Source organism: Rhipicephalus microplus, unplaced genomic scaffold, assembly GCF_043290135.1.
Source record: "Rhipicephalus microplus isolate Deutch F79 unplaced genomic scaffold, USDA_Rmic scaffold_18, whole genome shotgun sequence".
NCBI lineage: Eukaryota > Metazoa > Arthropoda > Arachnida > Ixodida > Ixodidae > Rhipicephalus > Rhipicephalus microplus.
This window is the reverse complement of record NW_027464591.1, coordinates 4,450,519-4,469,771: the sequence shown is the minus strand read 5'-3', so window position 1 is coordinate 4,469,771 and position 19,253 is coordinate 4,450,519. Positions and strand designations below refer to the sequence as shown.

At 44.3% G+C, this 19,253-nt stretch overlaps 1 protein-coding gene across 4 annotated transcripts in view; it reads left to right on the top strand.

Moving 5' to 3' along the window:
• Positions 1 to 19,253, top strand: part of LOC119178514 (Ubr3 ubiquitin ligase) — a 155,701-nt gene that overhangs the window by 107,567 nt on the left and 28,881 nt on the right. For all 4 annotated transcript variants that reach the window (XM_037429720.2, XM_037429721.2, XM_075883514.1 and 1 more), the window contains 5 exons: positions 4,127 to 4,237; positions 7,946 to 8,146; positions 12,427 to 12,554; positions 12,968 to 13,053; positions 17,852 to 17,960. In XM_037429720.2, the coding sequence (XP_037285617.2) occupies positions 4,127 to 4,237; positions 7,946 to 8,146; positions 12,427 to 12,554; positions 12,968 to 13,053; positions 17,852 to 17,960 (635 nt within the window). The remainder of the gene's footprint in view (positions 1 to 4,126; positions 4,238 to 7,945; positions 8,147 to 12,426; positions 12,555 to 12,967; positions 13,054 to 17,851; positions 17,961 to 19,253) is intronic.

The window sequence follows — 19,253 nt, the reverse complement described above, 5'->3', positions numbered from 1 at the left end:
GTCCAAAAACAGCGTTGGTCACATCGGACGGCCTCTATGAGTTTACCGTAATGCCATTCGGACTCTGCAATGCGCCCGCCACATTCAAGCGAATGACGGACAGCGTTTTGCGTGGTCTCAAATGGAACATATGCTTGTGCTATCTTGACAACATTGTGGTCTTTTCACACAATTTCACTTCGCATCTCACTCGTCTGTGTAAGATTCTACATTGCCTTACGAACACCAGGCTTCAGCTTAACCTGAAAAATGTCACTTCGAGGCTCAACAACTCGCCATGCTTGGTCATGTCGTAACCACAGCCGGCATTCTTCCCGACCCTAACAAACTTCGTGTTGTTGCTGAATTGCCTAAGCCGATTACAGTTAAAGAACTATGGAGCTTTGTGGGCCTGTGCTCCTATTTTTGTCGGTTTGTCCGAAAATTTGCTTCCATCATCGCTCCGCTCACCAAGCTCTTTGCTGGCCCTGCGGATCTTTCGAATCGGACAGCAGCCTGTGACGAATCCTTCGCAACACTGCGCCAACTCCTTACCTCACCACCCGTACTGATTACGACCCTACTGCGTCGACGGAAGTACACACGGATGCAAGTGGCGTCGGCCTTAGTGCAGTACTCGCGCAACGCAAACCAGGTTTTATGGAGTATGTAATTGCCTATGTCAGCCGCGGTCTCATTAAGGCAGAAGCCAACTATTCTGTTACTGAAAAAGAGTGCCTCGCGATTGTGTGGGCATTAAACAAGTTTCGCCCCTACTTGTACGGCCAAACTTTTGATGTGGTAACTGACCATTACGCACTCTGTTGGTTAGCTTCACTGAAAGATCCCTCTGGTCGCCTTGGGCGTTGGGCACTACGCCTCCAAGAATTTGACATTTGCGTCATCTGCCGATCAGGGCGAAAGCACTCTGACGCAGATGTGCTTTGACAATCACCCGTGAAATCTGATGAATCTAAAATCTCAGCCTTTGACTTTCCCCTCTCTTCCGTCAGCGTCACAGACATGCCATCTGAACAGCAGAAGGACCCCTGAATTGTGTCGCTCTTGAATATGATTTCTGACACATCAACTTCTGGTTACCTGCGTGCTTTTCGCCACCAAGCAACACATTTCAGCATACGGGACGGCCTACTATACCATCGCAACTATCAAGTGACCGGTCGTAAATGGCTGCTTGTCATACCCAGGCATATGCGGTCTGATATCTGCGAATATTTTCATGCTGAACTGCAACATGCACACGCTGGTGCGCTAAGGACGTATGAGCGGATCCGCTAACGTTACTACATTTAATCCCATCAGGTGGTGGTGCGCACGTTCACTGTTGCGAGAACACACGCAGAACCCCTCGAGGACAGCGAGGGCTTCAGCGGCCTCCTGCACGGTGCGGCGACGTCGCATCGTATCATCACGTCTTTCAATATCATAACCTTTCTTACAAGATCATTTGCTGGATGCTGTGGCCGCTTAACTCCTGTGACGGTCGCCATGAAGGGCGACGGCGGCAACAACGTGCACAAACACACCGCAGCACGCGAAGTCACAACACAAAGAACCAAGACACGAAGTAGTACACCAGTAGACGTAGCATGGGCGTAGCGAGCAGCTGTTAGTAGACACTGGCAACGCCTCCTTGATTTACCGTGCCTGCCGGATGAGCGCGAAACGCCGGTCATCTATGGCGGGGCTGCCTACGTAGGGATAAGATTCTTTGTACTTGGCCTTTGAGATTGGCGATTTCGGCGTTTGCTACTAATGTCAGAGGATGCCTTGTATTAAAACAGTTGCTTGCTGAATGACGGTGTCACTTACGTAGGGTTAATTATAATTACGTTTATGCCGTTTTAAAACTTTTTTACTTTATTTTTGTTGCATAAAAGCTCTAAAAACGTAAAAACGTATTTGAAGACATTCCTACTTGAGTGGCGCCACCACCGTAGTTCCGACGACCACCGCTTCCCAAGTGACCGCCTACCACGGAGGATGAAAAGGAACCTTCCCTTCCTCCGTGCCGCCGATAATCCAGCAGGCATGGGAAATCTAGGAGGCGTTGACACTGGATGTGTCGGTGGCTCAAGCGCTTTGCCGGGTGTGACTAGCGCCACCTAGCCACTTCCCCTTCATTCACTATCATCAACATCATATCCTGCTGCAGTTTGCTCGGTTTCGGTTTCTCCGAAACTCCGGTTCTGCCGTCGGTTACGCCAAGCGGTGCTTGAGCCTCCAAGCCGCCGAGATCGCGTGACTCTGGAGTCCCGATAGCCTGCTCCGGAGTTGTTCGAGATAACCGGTGCGCAGCGAAATCCCTCCGAATTAATAAGTATTTGACCTCATTGAAATATACACAGTTTTGCCGGGACCGCGCCGCGAGTCCGCGTTAACCAAATTTCCGAGTTAATGAGGTCCGAATAAACGAGCTTTTACTGTATTGGCGAGGTATGTACACATTTGTACGCAAACACATTCGCTCATGTTCCTCGTGTCAGCAGCGCAAGACATTTCCTCATTCACCCGGTCAACTTCAGCCTTTACCATGTCCTGCATGCCCATTTGACTGTGTTGGGATTGACCTATACGGCCCACTACCGTGCTCTGTTGCTGGTAACTGATGGGTGATTGTGGCTGTCGGCCATCTGACAAGGTATGCTGAAACGGCAGCGCTGTCTTTGGCTGGTGCTCGTGACGTTGCAACCTTCATCTTGCATCGGTTCGTTCTTCGTCATGGTGCACCACGGGAGCTACTGAGTGACAGAGGTTGCGTATATATGTCGAGAGTTCTGCAAGAGCTCCTTCATTCATGCCGTATGGTACACCGCACATCAACAGCCTACCACCCTCAGACGAACGGCCTAATGGAACGTTTCAATAAAACTCTAGGAGAACATGCTCGCTATGTATATTGATTCCGACCTCTCTAACTGGGACTTCGTTCTTCCTCTCGTGATGTACGCTTACAACACGCCGATTCAATCAAGAACAGGCTTTTCTCTATTTTTGTTTATATGGTCGTGACCCATGCAGCACACTCGACACAATTCTGCCGTACAATCCTGATGCCTCCGAGTTCAGCCCAGTTTCTGAAATGGCCGATCATGCCGAAGAGTGTCGTCAGCTTGCACGGTCCTTCACAGCCGATAATCAAGCCCTCCAAAAAGATCGCCATGATCGTGATCTTGTCCAGGACACTTTCCTCATCTGTTCTCTCGTGTGGCTCCAACTGCCTTTCCACTCTCCTGGACTGACTCCTAAGTTTGCACCAAAGTATACTGGCCCTTACCGCGTCATCCAGCACCCCTCTTCTGTCACCTATGTGATTAAACCACTCTAGCAGTCCACGAATAAGCGCTGCCTTGGTTGTAAGATGGTCCACATCAGTCGCCTAAAGCCCTGCTACGACCCTCCTGTTCTCTCGTCACCTTGAGTCGCCAGGATGGCTCGTCTTCATGGCCGGGGTATTGTAGTGGTGAATTCACAAGGCAATGACCAGTGGGACCATCTCTTAGTGCCAAGGGTGAGCATGCCCACGAGCTGTGGACGCTGGACTGTTCGAGTATTTTTGTCCGTATTGGCCGTCTGCCTACTACCTGGCATCGCTATTAAACTCCGTTGCAGTAATAATGCACCGTGTGGATTGCATTTTTCTTCATTCACAATATGCTCAACAAAGCACCTTTATCAGTATGTGATGAGCGTCAATTAGGTTTAAGGTGCAGTTCTATGTACTCATTTATGTTAGCCATTTAATGAAGAAGTAATGAATCATGCTGTAGTTCTAATGACACACATTCTCCTCTTCCACGGTGACAGATGTGCTCGCCAAGTTAGTAATGTTCTTGCACACATGGTCTACATTAAATAAATTTGGATGCACGTTAGTGAAAAAGCGGACTAGTTAGTGTTTGTTTGCATTTATATGTAAGTACACGTTGAGCACAACTGACAACCGCTAAATCTTGCTGCTTTGGTCCTTGATGCTGTCGGTTGTATAAAGCGCATCAGTGCATGAAAGCTTTTTTTACCTAGTTATTCGGAAAAATCACTGTTTTGCCTGATGATTTCTTAAGGACCTACACTTCACGGCGACTTTATGTGGCTCTGTCACTTCTGTTTTTCTTGTCGATTTCAGTTTCCACTGTCACAGTCGGTGAACATAGGCTGGGAGGGTGGAGTACATGTGCAGACGTGTGGCCATTACCTCCATCTGGACTGCCACAAGTCCTACATGCTGTCCCAAAGGGTGAGCACATCCTGCGAATGTTGAAATGTGCACTGTTTTTGTACTTTTTAAAGGTTGATGTGAGTGAAAAAAATAGCGTCGCGCACAGTGTTTCCCAATTTTGCTTGTATCAGTAACCACAGGCAAGAGCTTTGAGCAGTAGCAATTCCAAGCTGTGGTTTTTGTAAGGTAAGCTGTTGATTCACAATCCCTGTGCCTATGCCCTTTTTTACTATCACTTAGCTACAAACCTTAGAACATTACCCTCTTTGTCCATGATGCAACTGTCATGCGCAAACCAACGTGAAGAATCGGTATTTAACGTCCATAAGTCGCAGTGCGTAAAAAAAGATGCGCACGCTCAAGAGTTTATTTTTCAGCAGTCTAGCTGCCCACATCATCAAGATAGATTGCGCTCTTCCTCAAATAAACATGCACTGGTTTCGTAGTATTTTGAGCTTGTTTTTTCTCATTTTTTAGAGCATAACACAGCGCAGGTAGACTACTCACGTGTTTTCGTTTACAACTTTTGCGCAAATTTTTAATACTTCCACTACAACGACTTTTCAAAATAACAAATGATCTTTAGCGGTCCCTTGAGATTTGTTGTATCGAGATTTTACTGTACTGTGTTCTTCCAATTTTTGGGACATTTTAATAGTGGAATTGCCTTCACTCATACAGCTTATATACAATAAAACCTCATTCATTTGAAGTTGCTCATTTTGAAGTTGCACTTAATGTGAAGAGTTTCAGCGGGCCTCATACATGCTATGGAAGTTTTGGTGGACAATTTGAAGCAGTGGCCAACACCACTTTGACTAATTAGAAACTATTGGGGGCTGTGTAGCTATTTCTGATCACGATTTCACCTCAAACCTGTGGACTCGACATCCCAATTTGCAATTTCATAACAAATCAGTGGGCGTAACAGATCTTTGGAGCCACAAGACATCGCCACGCACTGATGTCTATGGTCGATAGGCAAAGTACCCCAGCCACATTGCTGTCAGGGTGAAAAAGAAAATTTGTTTTTAAACCCTTCTCTCAGTCAGCAAAAATATGCACCTGCAGAGAAGGCACGCTTTACCTAAACACAGCTGTCACATGCTGCTCTCAAAGTCTGTGCATCATGGTGCAAGAATTCACCCATTTTTTGGGGACTCAGTAGAAAAAAAATTAAAGGCAGTTTTGTAGAGTTCTCAATGTATGCGAACCTCCGATATGCGGTCGCTTAGGGAGATGGTGCACTGAGGCTGCTAAAAAAGCTGTTGCTTCCAAAGGCTACTTCAAAAGCTTCAGTGATCAGGTTTTGCAGCCACAGCACACAGCGAATTCTCTCAGACTGGCTTGTATTATTTTCATTCTTCTCTTGAAGAGAATGGTGGGTGAATTATCGTATTTACTTGCATAATGAACCCACTCGCATAATGAACCCACCCCCACCTTGGTCCTCGAAAAAAATTAAAATTTTTTAATGTATCTGTTCATATTATTTCGCGATGAAAGCCAGTGTTATAAAAACGTTATATCAAGAAAAAGCGTTATACGAAGCCATTAAATCACAATATAACAACACAATAAAAGTCCAAACATAGTTTCGCAACCATGCTAAACAGTTGTGAGCAGCGCAAACATGTATGACGTCAATCAAAATTTAAGTTGCGCCTTTTGCAGCGGAGTGCCATCTGTCGAATGCAGGAAAAACCTCTTTGCTTATAGTACCACGCAAGCACAGCGGCTTGAAAACAAAGCAAAAAAAAGTCACAGCTTTGCCGCAAAGGTGAAGCAATGAACGAGATAGCAAGAAATTGGAAGGTAACGCACAGAATGGCAAGCAGATCAAAACGTGCCCTGCGTTTCTCACGCACAAAGGATGCATGAAACATACTCACAAGTACAGATTGACGCGAATAAGCGTCTCAGTTGTTACTTCGCTGTGTCTGAAAGGTGCGCCATTTTTGCAAACGAAGGCTGTGCAATGATTGCAGTTACCTTCGTGGGCCTAGTAACTACAACAGAGTCGTTCTGATGAAACCCTAAGGATAGCCAAGATGTAAGATTCCCTCCACTGCGAGATAAGGGCGCGCGATCGAGCGTACACCCCCTTTATTCTCTACGCGGGCCAAAGTACGCCTGAGAGATGAGAGCCGCCATCTTGCTGATAATGCTAAAAACACGATAGTTCTCCCCCCCCCGGCCCTGTGAGATGCCGGCCAACAGCGGTACGTCATAGATATGAATAGCTTGCCGTTTGAATGTTGAAAGAGGTATCTCTCGGTGGCTCAACGGTTAACGCCTCGCATTCACGAAGCGGAGGTCCCACGTCTGTTTCCGCACGCCGGAGTCTTTTTTTCTGGGAATTTTTTTTTCCTTGAGATTTAATATATATGTACATATACAGTGCATGACATAGTCGCTGACGCCGGCGGCGAAATCCAGCTTAAAGTGGCCATATAATTGCAATCGCAATAAAACAAAGCGCATGCCTTCGAGCTGGCAGGCGCACTATATAGAAACACGCCACGCGCCTGCCATCTCGGAGGTCATGCAAAGCGCAACCGCACCGCCATCCGACGCTGCCTTTTTGTTGTTGGATTTGTCGTAGATAACTTAGTTAGACACCTGCTGTACAGGGCACGTTTGGCGGATACGCTAACTACAGGGCTAGTTTTGAACGTAGTTGGTTGAGCATGCGCTGGAGCACGGGAACCGAGCAGCTGGACTGCACTTCGGCATCGATCCACGCACGTTCGTTACGGGAGAAAACAAGAAGAGCTCCAGGCTACCAAAAAGATTCGTCGCGGAATACGTAGGCCAGAACAAGCAGAACCGTCATGCGAAATGGTCGCTGTTATAACTCCCGTGACTTTTTTTCTCCCGCATAATGAACTCTCCTCCCAAATTGGTGTTCTGAAAACCTTTCTGAAAAAAAGGTGGGCTCGTTATGCAAGTAAATACTGTACACTATGGTGGCAAAAATTATGCACTTATACTGCAAGAAGCATGTGACACATAAGTCTGTGTGTCACCACTGTACTTTATTGAAGCACGTCTTATCTGTAGGCACACATTTCAGCTGAATGTGAGACCATGTTTGTATGGTTTCATTTCGCTTTTGTGCTGACTGACAAGTGCTTCACCTGTAAATCTTTTACATTGTTGTAGGGTATTGTCTTCTAACTTCACAGGGCCATGTTTTCCCGGGGTTCACCACAAGATTTGGGTCATGAACTGCTGGAAAACATAACAACCCTTGCAATTGCCAACAACCAAATGTGTCATAACAGGACCTCTCATTATTTTCAGTAGTTCAGCGCTATCTGGTTTCCGTTTTTTGTATGCTTCAATAATTCAAAAGCCCGTTTGACTCAAAAATTCTTCATGGTTCTAGTGACATTGAAATAACAAGGTCACCACTGTATATTATTGAAGCATGTCTTATCTGTAGGCACACATTTCAGCTGAATGTGAGACCATGTTTGTATGGTTCCATTTCGTTTCTGTGCTGACTGACAAGTGCTTCACCTGTAAATCTTTTACATTGTTGTAGAGTCTTCTAACTTCACAGGGCCATGTTTTCTATCCCGATTTCCCAAATCCAAAGTCTCAGATGCATTGTCAGCTTTCTATCACAAGAAACAGTAGTTGTGCCATGCTTAATGTGTGGAATAATATGTATGTCTCAAAGAAAAATGCCTCATGGCTCCTGTGATTTATTTTCTGCAGAGTCAACAAAGCCAGCGGTTGCAGACTGTTGCAGTTGAGCGAGGAGAGTACTGGTGCCCGCTGTGCAGACAACTTGCAAACTCTGTTCTTCCGCTGCACCCTGAGGATCCCCGAGGTGCACTGGTGCGCAAAGGATGTACACCCAATGCTCAACTGTTGCAAGACCTGTCTGCAATGCTTTCACATAAGCCCATGGTTGAGGTAAGTATTCACAGGTGTTGTTTATGCACAAATGTGTGTATACAGTAAAGCCTTGAAAGAATGGCTGATGTGACGTGTAGGTTCACGGTACATACTCTGAAGTGTAAGGCATGACGGCAACAAAAGACAGAAACAGAAACGGGGGAGGGGAGATGTGGACAGCTTGCACTAGAGGCGCAAGGCAGAGTTGGTGGTTTTTTAGCTAGTCCCGGCTTGGCTCAATTTCAATTCAGCTTAATTGGGCATATGGTGGGACGCGACACTTAGAAGTAAAAAAACGACTCAAAAATCGCATTTCTCCTCTCGTCATTTTCACGTTACCGATGCCCTTTCACACCTATCAGCAAAGTTTGGCTTCGAAATTCGACTTATTTCTCAAGTTATAACCCATAAAGAGAGCAACTTCACGCAAGTGAAAGTGTAAACTAGCCGTACTTCAGCCGCCGACGGCACGTGACTTTGCGCAACACCAGCGCCATTTTGGTCTTGGAAAAGTCGCGTTTCTAGCTTTCTAGTAGACAACTATGTGCTCCTCACAAAAACAAAAAAAGCGAAGTCAACATTACGCGCAGCGCGCCATTTCATTGGTTGCTTGACGCATGGGACCGAAATTGCATTTTCGGATTGGCCAGGAAAACTTGCTGGCAGTGTCTGCTGCCATTTTAAAAGGCTATCTATCGCCCTTGCGAAGCTGTCGTGACTCATTTCCCTAACGTGCTTGTGCATCTCGCTATGCCCGGCGGTGCGAAAAAGTCCTGATCGCGGCATCATTTTGGCAGAGGCAGAAAGCCCAATGGTGCTGCTACTGCTTCGTGGGGTCAAGCGCAGACTATATTTGATAACACCGTCTTGATAACGTCATCGTAATCGAAGATAGTTCCTCGTGCGGCTTCCCCGAATAGCCGACACTCTGTGGATTATGACCCCGCCGATGCTACCGGCAACGGTGAAGTGCGCTTAGACATTGGTCTCCCTGACAGCGTGCGGGATGTCGACTCCGGCCGTGTGCGGGTAGACGCTGATGTGATCAGTGCCAGTGAAGATCATGACGCGCATGCCCGCGAGACAACCACAACGCTTCAGGGTCTTCTGTCGTGTCGGCAACAGCGCGAGAAATTGAGAGCTTTTCAGTCAAGTAGTGCAGCAGCAAGGCAAGATGTCAGCAAGGCAAAACTCAGAAGTCTCACGAAGCCTCCAATCCGTGATTTAGAGTTTGGTATCAAAGGAGCAGCAAGCTTCTGTTCTTGCAGTGCAAGCTGCTGTTGTAGAAGCTGGGCTGTGCTTCAACACGGGCAATGTCAATGCATTTGCTGCGATTCTAGACCAGCTTGACACTCACGATATTCAGCAGCACATTTCCGAGAGCTAGGAAGAAGGACTGTCATCAGAGTGTGACCTCAAATAAATAGAAGCATCCCAAAGACTGAGAAAGCTGATTAAGAAGAAGCATAAGGATGGGATGCATCCAGATTATGCCCCTAGTGCATTTTTATAAGATTATATTAGTATTTTTTAATAAAGGTGTTTTGAAACGTTTTTCTTCGTTTGTTCAAAACAGCAAATTTAGCACATTTGATTAGTTGGAGAGAAAATAACTTCTGTCCCATTCGAGCTATCAGCATACTTTTTTTTTTACAAAAAGATAAGTGCATGCAGCATGCAATATACCTATTTTGAAGTCAATATACAGATGAAAAATCTTTTTAATTGGGTCACATGCGTGACAAGTGACGGTGGTTATAGCATTTTGCACTCCTTAAACATCCTACATTGTTTCTACACTGTCGCCAATGTTTTGATGCTTCCTGCTTAGATGCCAATTAGGCTCCAAACAATGGACCCAGGTTATATATTGATTGTAGAGTACATTGAAAACTACTTGACCTATCAAAAAGTAATTACATTTTCAGAATCTGCGCATCTAAATACACAAACTATGAAAATTTCGTTCAGATCTATACATAAATGAAAAAGTTGCCCTTCAAGTGTAACCTCCACCTTTAATTAGCATTGCTAGACCACATAAAACTCAAGTATCTCTTGTGGGCATGGTTTGATCATACACAACTTAATATAAAAACCCGCGTATAGCCCGTTTTTTTTTTCTAGATTTTACAATGCAAAATTTCTGCCTCGGACTACTCTTTGCAAATCCCAAGAATTTTCGGCTCGAATTCATAATTTTGGTTTCGGCAATATGCTGTGCTATCATCATCATCAGGTGTCTGCATGCTTCTGCAGTAGGTAGCGTTGTAGCATTAGTGATGTTTGTCGTACAGGAGTCCAACAGTGGCCACTGCAACCACTTGATGCATGTAACAATGACAACGATTTTACGTCTGTGACTTTACGCTATGCCAGCTCCGGGAAGGCAGTATTTGGCTGCCTTTAAAGAAAAGGCTGTCTTAGTTGCTTAAACCATCGGCGACTGTGCTGCAGGGCAGCATTTCAGCGTAGACGAGTGGTACATTCACGGCTGGAAGAAGAAAGGACCCCTTTTTGTATGCAGCGGCCAACGAAGAAGTTTTCGGGGGCTGAGACATGGAGCTTTTCGTAATGTTGAACAAGAACTGGTGAAGTTTGTTTTGGAGCAACAGGCTGCGCAAATTGCTGTCAACATTAAGCTGCTGCAAGTAAAGGCACGGGAGATTGCGCGAGATCAAGGTATTGAACAGACTGTCTTCAAGGTGAGCAAGCAATGGGTGTCCCGCTTCATGCGTCGTGCAGAATTTTCCCTACGTTAGCATGCGTCGATATCACAAAAACTGCCAAAAAAAGACGAAGAGCTGCCTGCGAGCTTTCAGAGGCGCATGATTTCCTTGCGAAAAACAGTCTCCTTTCAGCTGGGCCAGATCGGAAACACTGATTAGACGCCTGTGTTCATCGATATGCCCTCGGCTCTGACAGTTCACAAAAAAGGCTCCAGGCAACTTACCGTGCGATCAACTGGGAATGAGAAAATGCACGTGACTGTAATGTTGGCCTGCATGACAGATGGGTGCAGGCTGCCACCCTACGTCATGTTCAAAGGAAAGACGCTGCAGAAGGAGGAGAAGTTCCCAAGAAATGTTGTCGTCCGCTGCCAGGACAAGGGGTTGATGGTTGAATCACTCGTACTTCACTGGATCATGTCCATGTGGTGTCGACAACCCGGGGCACTGCTAGGGTTCCCGTCAATGTTTCTGCTCGACGCATTTCGATGTAATCTGTCCGACTTCGTGAAGCGATTGCCGCGCAACTCCCGCACTGAGCTCGACGTTATCCTGGAAGGGATGACATCCCAGCTGCAGCTGCTTGATGTGTTCCTCGGTAAGCCATTTAACGACCACATAAAGCGCGTGTATATGGTGTGGATGAGGTCCGGAGAGACTATATGCAGGTCCAACCTACACGAGAGTTTTTATGGTAATAAGCATTAAATTGACAGTCATATTTAGCACTAATTAGACTTAATTTAACCTATTTAGAACTGATTAGGTCTTAGGTTGATTGTCTATTAGTTTTAATCAAAGTTGTTAACAAAGAAAAATAACCTTTAAACTCCCCTTCTTTCATGAAACTACGTTTCATTTCTAAAGGACTCTACAGGTGTTATATATAAATGATACTATAATGTACCAATATGCCATGTTAGATATAGACATTGGGTCTTTTCCGGGTGCGAACAGCACTTCTAGTGGGGATTGCCGAAATTGAAATTGGTGGCCCTTAGGCTCCAAAATTGCCCACCGCGTGCCAATAGGTAATCTCGGAGGGCTGTATTCGCACCTTTCTTTGGGGGAATTGTATTCATGTTTGTGACACTAGGCGTCGCATGATTCGCAATTGTCGTTGCGACTTGGCCTTCAAAAATCTTGGCGCAAATCTGCATCGACGGCAGCGCGCATGCACCTACTACCTACCCGGAAAAGGCTTGTATCACAATGTACTTGTACCTGGTATTAAAACCTAATTTATACACTTGGGAAAAAGAAAATCCACCGTTGCCTTGGTGCCCTCACTTATGCCTTGATATGAGGAGCTTTTTTTCTAAATGGGCCAAATCCAAAGCCAAACTAGCTCAAATAAAGCTCTGTTAGCACATACACATTCTTCAGATTTACTCTTAAACAGCAATAATAGAATAATAATGATAATAATTCGAAATTCGTTATGACTGTTTTAGAGGTAAGTTGAGAGTATTTATGGGCCAATGCAAGTTTATTTGGGCTACCTTTTGTTTTGGATTGGATTCATTTAGAAAAAAAGCTCCTCATATGTATGCATGTTTATTGATCCAGGAGCTGTCGATAAAAGAGATGCGGCCCTTCATGGAGGACCTTACCAACGCAACATTCAGTCAGTATCGGACTATCTCGTGTTTGCCCAACTCACATGGTCTGGTGCTGTTTCTCTGCTCCATCGCCAGGTGAGAGCATGTTTTAGACAAGGAAAGCCTGTCAGCATGATGAAGCTTTGCTTTGATGCAGCAATATTTCTCCTTTCAAAGCTGTTCGGTCTAATCAAGCACATTCATTAGTTTTGTTTTTCTCCTACTGCATAGTGGCTGCCAAGTGTTGGTGCTCAGAGGCTGCGTTTATTGCACTTTTTGTGTCTTTAAATCTTGCTCTTTGTGGCCGTAGTTGGCTTCGCAGCATAGCTGGCAGCGAGGCTTGTTACAATAGAGCAGTTCCCTGATTTTCTTTTACATCGTTTATAGCATTTTTTAATGAAGAGTCTAGATGGGGTTTGCATGTTTAAAGTATCAAGCAAGTTTGTTTAGTGAACCTGGCAGCTCGGGTTTGTTCTTGTCCTTAGTGTTGCTGTCCCTCTGCATTCCAGGACCAACTTGGAGGCGGAGATAGTGCTAAGGAAAGGAAACCTCTGCTTACCCCAACCTCAGCAAGTCAAGAAGCAGTCATGTTTCTGTGAGTGCTACTTTGGTCTGTCTTGAATTGGTTGTTTGGCCTGCTGTTTAGTGTATTGTTTGGGAGGTCACTCGCCCAGGAACATTGGTCACCAACTTCCAATTTGCCATTTTCATATCAATTCAGATGGGTTTTCTAGGGTGAACGTCAAAGCTAGCAAATGAAAGAGCACTAAAAAATTTATTTCTATGCAACTATAGCTATTTACAACTTAAGGGGGCTGTAGCACCCTCACCTCAAAGCCAAATGCATGAAAGCATCAATGAGTGTCCTCATTCCAGAGTGGTGTCGTAAGCTACAGGGTCGATGATCCCACTCTTGGAGAACATCACAGAGTATGACATCCAGCAAAAGTTTGCGGGAAGCAAAGTTTTCTACAGCCATAGTTTTACTTTGTTTCAAAACATAACCTGCAATTAAATGTTTCGGCCAGTAACAGTTCTTGCAACTCATATAGTTGCCCGCCAGACTATACTTTATTTACTCGCATAATCCTCGCACTTTTTTTTTTTTTTTTGCCGGAAAACCAATGCAAAGTTGAGGGATGTGAGAATTACATGGGGAGCCCCGCCGCGGTGGTCTAGTGGCTAAGGTACTCGGCTGCTGACCCGCAGGTCGCGGGTTCGAATCCCGGCTGCGGCGGCTGCATTTCCGTTAGAGGCGGAAATGTTGTAGGCCCATGTGCTGACTTGGGTGCACGTTACAGAACCCCAGGTGGTCGAAATTTCCGGAGCCCTCCACTACGGCGTCTCTCATAATCATATGGTGGTTTTGGGACGTTAAACCCCACAAATCAATCAGTCAAGAATTACATGGGGAAAACTTTCCACAAAAACTTACAGAGCGACAAAGAAAACGAAGTGGCCGCAAATAGGGATTCTCACAACAGCAACTAACAGCAAGCTTTGAGAAGTGCTAATTAAAACTTACCTCAACAATAAAAGCAGAAGTTCAACACAAGGCAAGATTTGTTTGAGATACAAAAAGTGCAAGCAAATAGTCGAGAGTCAGAATACCATACGCAAAGCTTGTGGGCGTTGCGGGCGTAGCGGTAGCATTCGTCGCTTAATAGGAACCCTCAAAAGGTAAGCGTAGGACGTCACTATTGTGCTGATGGTTATTTAACAGAATCGTCCGCAGTTTTTTTTTTTTTTTTTTTTTTTTTTTTTGAAGAAGTAAAGTTTACCATCAATCTCGGTTTTATGCACACGGCAGGCCCAACGCGTCTTGGTGGCTTTCAGCTGCCGTCACCAGTAGCGAACACAAAACTCGTAGACTCTGAAGGGCCTACCGGCGGCTCTGTTACCGTTGTTTAATGCATGATCTATCACTTTCAACTTGAAAGCAGCCGTGTAGCTTCAGTATCGCCTCATAACGTGACAAGATTATTGACACAACATACAAAACACGCCGCAACGCACTCTTGCCACTTTCGCTTGGTTTAGATTGGATTGAATCTCCGTGCAATAATAGTACGCTTGATGCTTAAGAGATAACGTCAGATAGTGTGCACTATCATCATCAGTGGCTGGAACGAGCAGATGACATTATTGCGGGAGCTTTCGGGGATGCGATGATCACTCAAAAAAAAATTAAATAAAATCATATTCTTGTTAGGCGATGTGGGGGGTGCGAGAATTATACGAGTGTGAGCATTATGCGAGTAAATACAGTAATCACGATGCAATAACAAAGGCGAAATTCACATTTTCAGGAGAGTGCACGTCTTGTAAACTTACAAACTGAAGTCCTGTTTTTCAGGGGTGTGCGAATATTCGAAATTTCAAATATTCTTCTAGTAGTGCTTGGTATTCGATTCGATTCGCACTGGAATTTTCATTTTTCAAACTACTCGAACTTCCCAAAAACAAATGCAGTCAACGTCTAATTGAAAGCGACCCCTTCAGACCTGTAATATGCTTCACCTAATTATATTCTCGTATAGCGGCAAAGCGGCCTTTCATGCTCTGCTACGGCCGAATATTTTAGACACGATTCAGTCAACATCCAACCAAAAATAATCCCTACAGATTTTCAGTAAGCTTTGCCTCAACGCACTACGCCATTGCGGCGAATTTGCCTTTTAGGTTTTGTTACGATTGCGGTTGTATTGGCTCGAGAAAACGGTGGTTTCAACATGGAGAGGATAGCTGTGTAGGCTTTTGCAAATATGAATTTCAGGTTCGAAGCAAGTAGTGATCTTGGTTGAATAATTTGGAATTGAGCTCTAATAGTATATATCACATATTATAAGCAGAAATTGGCATATTTGTCATGACCCAACTAACCCGCACAATATTTTTTAAAAGTTACAACAAGACTTGTGGAAAGGCCATTTTTGTTGGCTCAAAGGAAGCGGAAACAACTTTCAATAGTAGTGGGATTGGACTTTTGGTAGAATGCAAGTGATAACTGGTAAAATATGTTACGTTTTAGAGTTTATTTAATATTTATTTTATTTATTTTTTATTTATTATTTAGAGTACTTAAGCTGGTTTAACAAGCTTTCAAACCTAAAAAACAAGCTTTTAAACTAAAAAAATGATGAATTGATGAGCGGGTAATATGTTCATTTAACCTTGAAGAGGGGTTTCGCGACAGTGCACATTTTTTTTGGTTGGGTGTTTTCACACCTAACCAAAAAAAAAGCACCACTTCACGGCAGTGAAATCACCTCTACAGAGGGTTTTATGCAGACAATTATACCCCTATTTGTTCAATTCGAATTTTTTGAAAATTTCAGCAATTTGAATTAGAATCGAGGTGTATTCGGATACAGTAATAATCGTTCAAATAATCAAAACATTTGAATATTCGCACAAGCATATAAATGGGGCAGAGGTGGGGGCTCAATTAATGCTGTTTTAGACCTGAAATTTGGGCAGGAAGTCCAAGAAATCAGACACCTTAAATTTGTAGCATCTAAAATTTCAAGTGTTCATTTATGTCGACGTCTACTAGGCAGATTGGTACCTCCTAACTCGAAGGAAGCACAACTTTTTATGCCACATCGGTTGGGCTTCCACTGAAGTTGAAAAAGAAGGAGAGGCTGAAGAAATAGCATCTTTGCCTTTCACGTGCAAAGTTTTGCTGGCAGCGATCGTACGAAATCATGCACTAATACAATTCGGCCTCTGCGTTGCCTCGTTCTTGAAAAGGCACTTATAAACTAAAACCTTGGGAGCGCTTCATCAACCTAGTGAAAATAAACACTGATGTTGCTATATCTGATAAGATTATGCACAGAAATCCTCTCCAAATTTTTCTGCAATATCACTTCGAACTGTTTAAAAAATATTCTATTAGTTATGCACTCACACTGCAGTATTTGAATTCGTTTTGCACCCAAAATTTCGCTATTCACTCAGCTCTACTTTTTTTCTGTGGCAATTGGCTCCCACGCTTAAGTCATAAGGGTGAAGCTTCTTCTCTTTTTAAATTTTGTCGGACTATAAGTTCATATATTGTACTACCCGTCACATCTCTGTCTCAGTGCTCTACTGCACACCTTCTCTTCTCCCCTTTGCTGCACTGTAGTTGGCTCTAGCTAACACCAGCCCGTTTCCCCGGAGCTTCATAGAAAATCTGAGCATTTAGTTATCTTTAACCCACCACTTCTTGTGAAGTACGTATATCAGACCGGGAGGGAGGCCTTTTGCGTTGTTGAACCAGCGTGGCAGCCCTTTCGAATAGCAAACAGCAGCAAGTGGTTCTCCTAACTGCAAAACAGTAAATTTTCTTGCTCATAGTCTGCCTGGCTGCGTTACACAGCTGTGTTGCGCAAGGCTTACAGAGTTAATTTTCGTCATTTTACATCATCATCGGCACGCGTCAACCAAATTCTTGCTATGTGAGCAATCTGCATTTTGAAGCATGTTCCTTGCTCATTTTCCCTCACACTGCTGGTTCTCGCTGCTAGAAAGCTGAACAAAGGGCGCTACGGTTGTTATGCAGAGCGTAGGAGATAAAAAGGCGCGAGTGAAAAAGGAAAACACAAGCAAAGCGCAAGATCCACGCGTCTCCAAGGGCAACCGCGAAGGAGACCAATAATCTTGCAAAAAAAGTGTTGGAGACCAAGTGTTGGAGGATGCAGAAGGGGGTGAAGAGGGAGAGAGAAGGTCGAGGGCACGACGGCGGGTACAGTGGATGGCGGTACTTTCCCAAGATCAAGGCGCTTCAGCCAAACCAGGCGAAAATTGAATTTTTGAACCACTCGCACCATTCACCATAGTAATGCCAGGTGTTTTTTTTTTTTATATATATATAAAAAAAAAAAAACAGACAAGCAGTATTTTATTGTGTCTCTTGATGCACGAAAGGGTCTTTTTTCAATGCAGCTAGTCTGATTACTAGTGACGAACTGTAGTCGGACACTCTTATGTCATCGGGATCATTTCGCAAATGTCCCACTCATGACGCACGTCGTGTGATACATTTAGTTTAATTTATCGGTAAGTAGGACACTGCTGTTGATAACATTGCCATTTTAGATGTCATAAATTATGCTTTCACTCTGACATGAATCGTTATTTGCCTTCAGTGTACCTTTAAAAGATACATGCATGCAATGGTGTTGCATAGAATGGTGTTTGATACATAGAGCGCGGAGCTTAACAAAAGTGTGGTATATACTTAAAACAGTGCTGTGCTTTTGCGTGAATTTCTGCGAGGTACTTTAGATAGGTTACAACGAAGTAGTGCAGTATAAAACTGTATTCGTTTTGCTGATATGTATTTCAATGAACTTGAAAGCCTGTGCTAATCAAGTGGCGCTAATATTTTTTGCGTGCATATGCAGTGCCTTTGTTCCGGGTATTGGCATTACATGCAGACCGGTGGATGGAGCGACGGCAAGCACCTTTTTGGTCGCAACTCACTGGCATGGTGCTCACCGACAACCTTACCAGGTAGCATGATCACTGCTAGCCATTCAGTTATGGCCGTTTCCTTCTTTCCTATTGAGTGACCCAATATTTGGTCCTGGTGACAACTGTGGTTTGTCATGCAGTATCTAAATTTGTATAAGCCAGGTGTGATTTACAAGCCAAAAGCTTCTGTAAATTTCTTGTCGGCAATGCATGTTCACATTGAAAAAGTGTCACAAAGGAATGTGTTGAGCAATGCTAAATTATGGCTATCAGCTCACAAGTGTGTTTTGCCAAAGGGCATCTCAACTCTTACAACACTCACGCATGAGGTGTATTGTAGTAGAGTCGATAAAAATTACCCTTACTTTTTGCCCTTGCAGTCACTTGCTTTATTGCAACTCTTGTGTTTCCACTGTGGTCACAGTTACTTTGATCGCATTTTTTGTTTTAAATGAAGTTCAAAGATGTTCAAAGTGAACACAGAGCAGTGATTTAAAATGTGGCAGAGTAAGCTGGAAACTTAATTCTTAGGTGTCTTCATTCTGAAGTGGCGCCTGAATGAAAAAAAAAAAAAAAAAAACGTCAAGCCTGCACGGAAGGTGCACCACAGTCACAGCGAAAGCTGGAAGAGCGGCCTTTGAGAGCCTTTTTTTAAATACTCATTGGATAACTGCTGCAAACACTCTTGCTGGGTACCCTCTATGGCATCAATAATAATAATTTCTGGGTAGTAGACCAGCATTCGCTATGCTATTTTTCGCCATTCTTCTGAGAAGCGTTGTATCTGCTAAACACTTACTAGGAATTGAGTGCCAATTGTTCATGCAGTGGCTGACTTTGATGAGCAATTATGCTTGAAGTGGGTATGGACCACAGTTTATAAATGATCAAAAACAGGCTTTTGTATTGGGTTGGAGCATTGGACGAGCCACCCGTTACGCTATTCGCGTTGTGTGACGCCGCCTTGTTCTTTTGCTGTTCTAGAACGCTTTATTACTCATATTAACGTGATTCCTTTCTCGACATCAAGCCTGCCTAAGGCAAGTTTGCGAACAAGTCTCGAGCAGCGGACCCGGGTTCGAGCCCCACTGTGTCCTTGGTACTAGGTATTTTTTTCTTATTTAGCGATGGTGGTTACGGACACCAGCGGCGGCGGACAACTACGGTGGCATGCATGAGCGAGGTTTTGATCTCATTACAGCTTTCGCTGTAAAACATTTTTGAGGAATCTCTTTCTGCACATCTGTCTTTTACACATGGTTTTGTTGCACCCAAAGCTTGACCAGAAAAATAGGCTTAGAAAGAAAGCTTGAGCATTGCAGCATTAAAAGA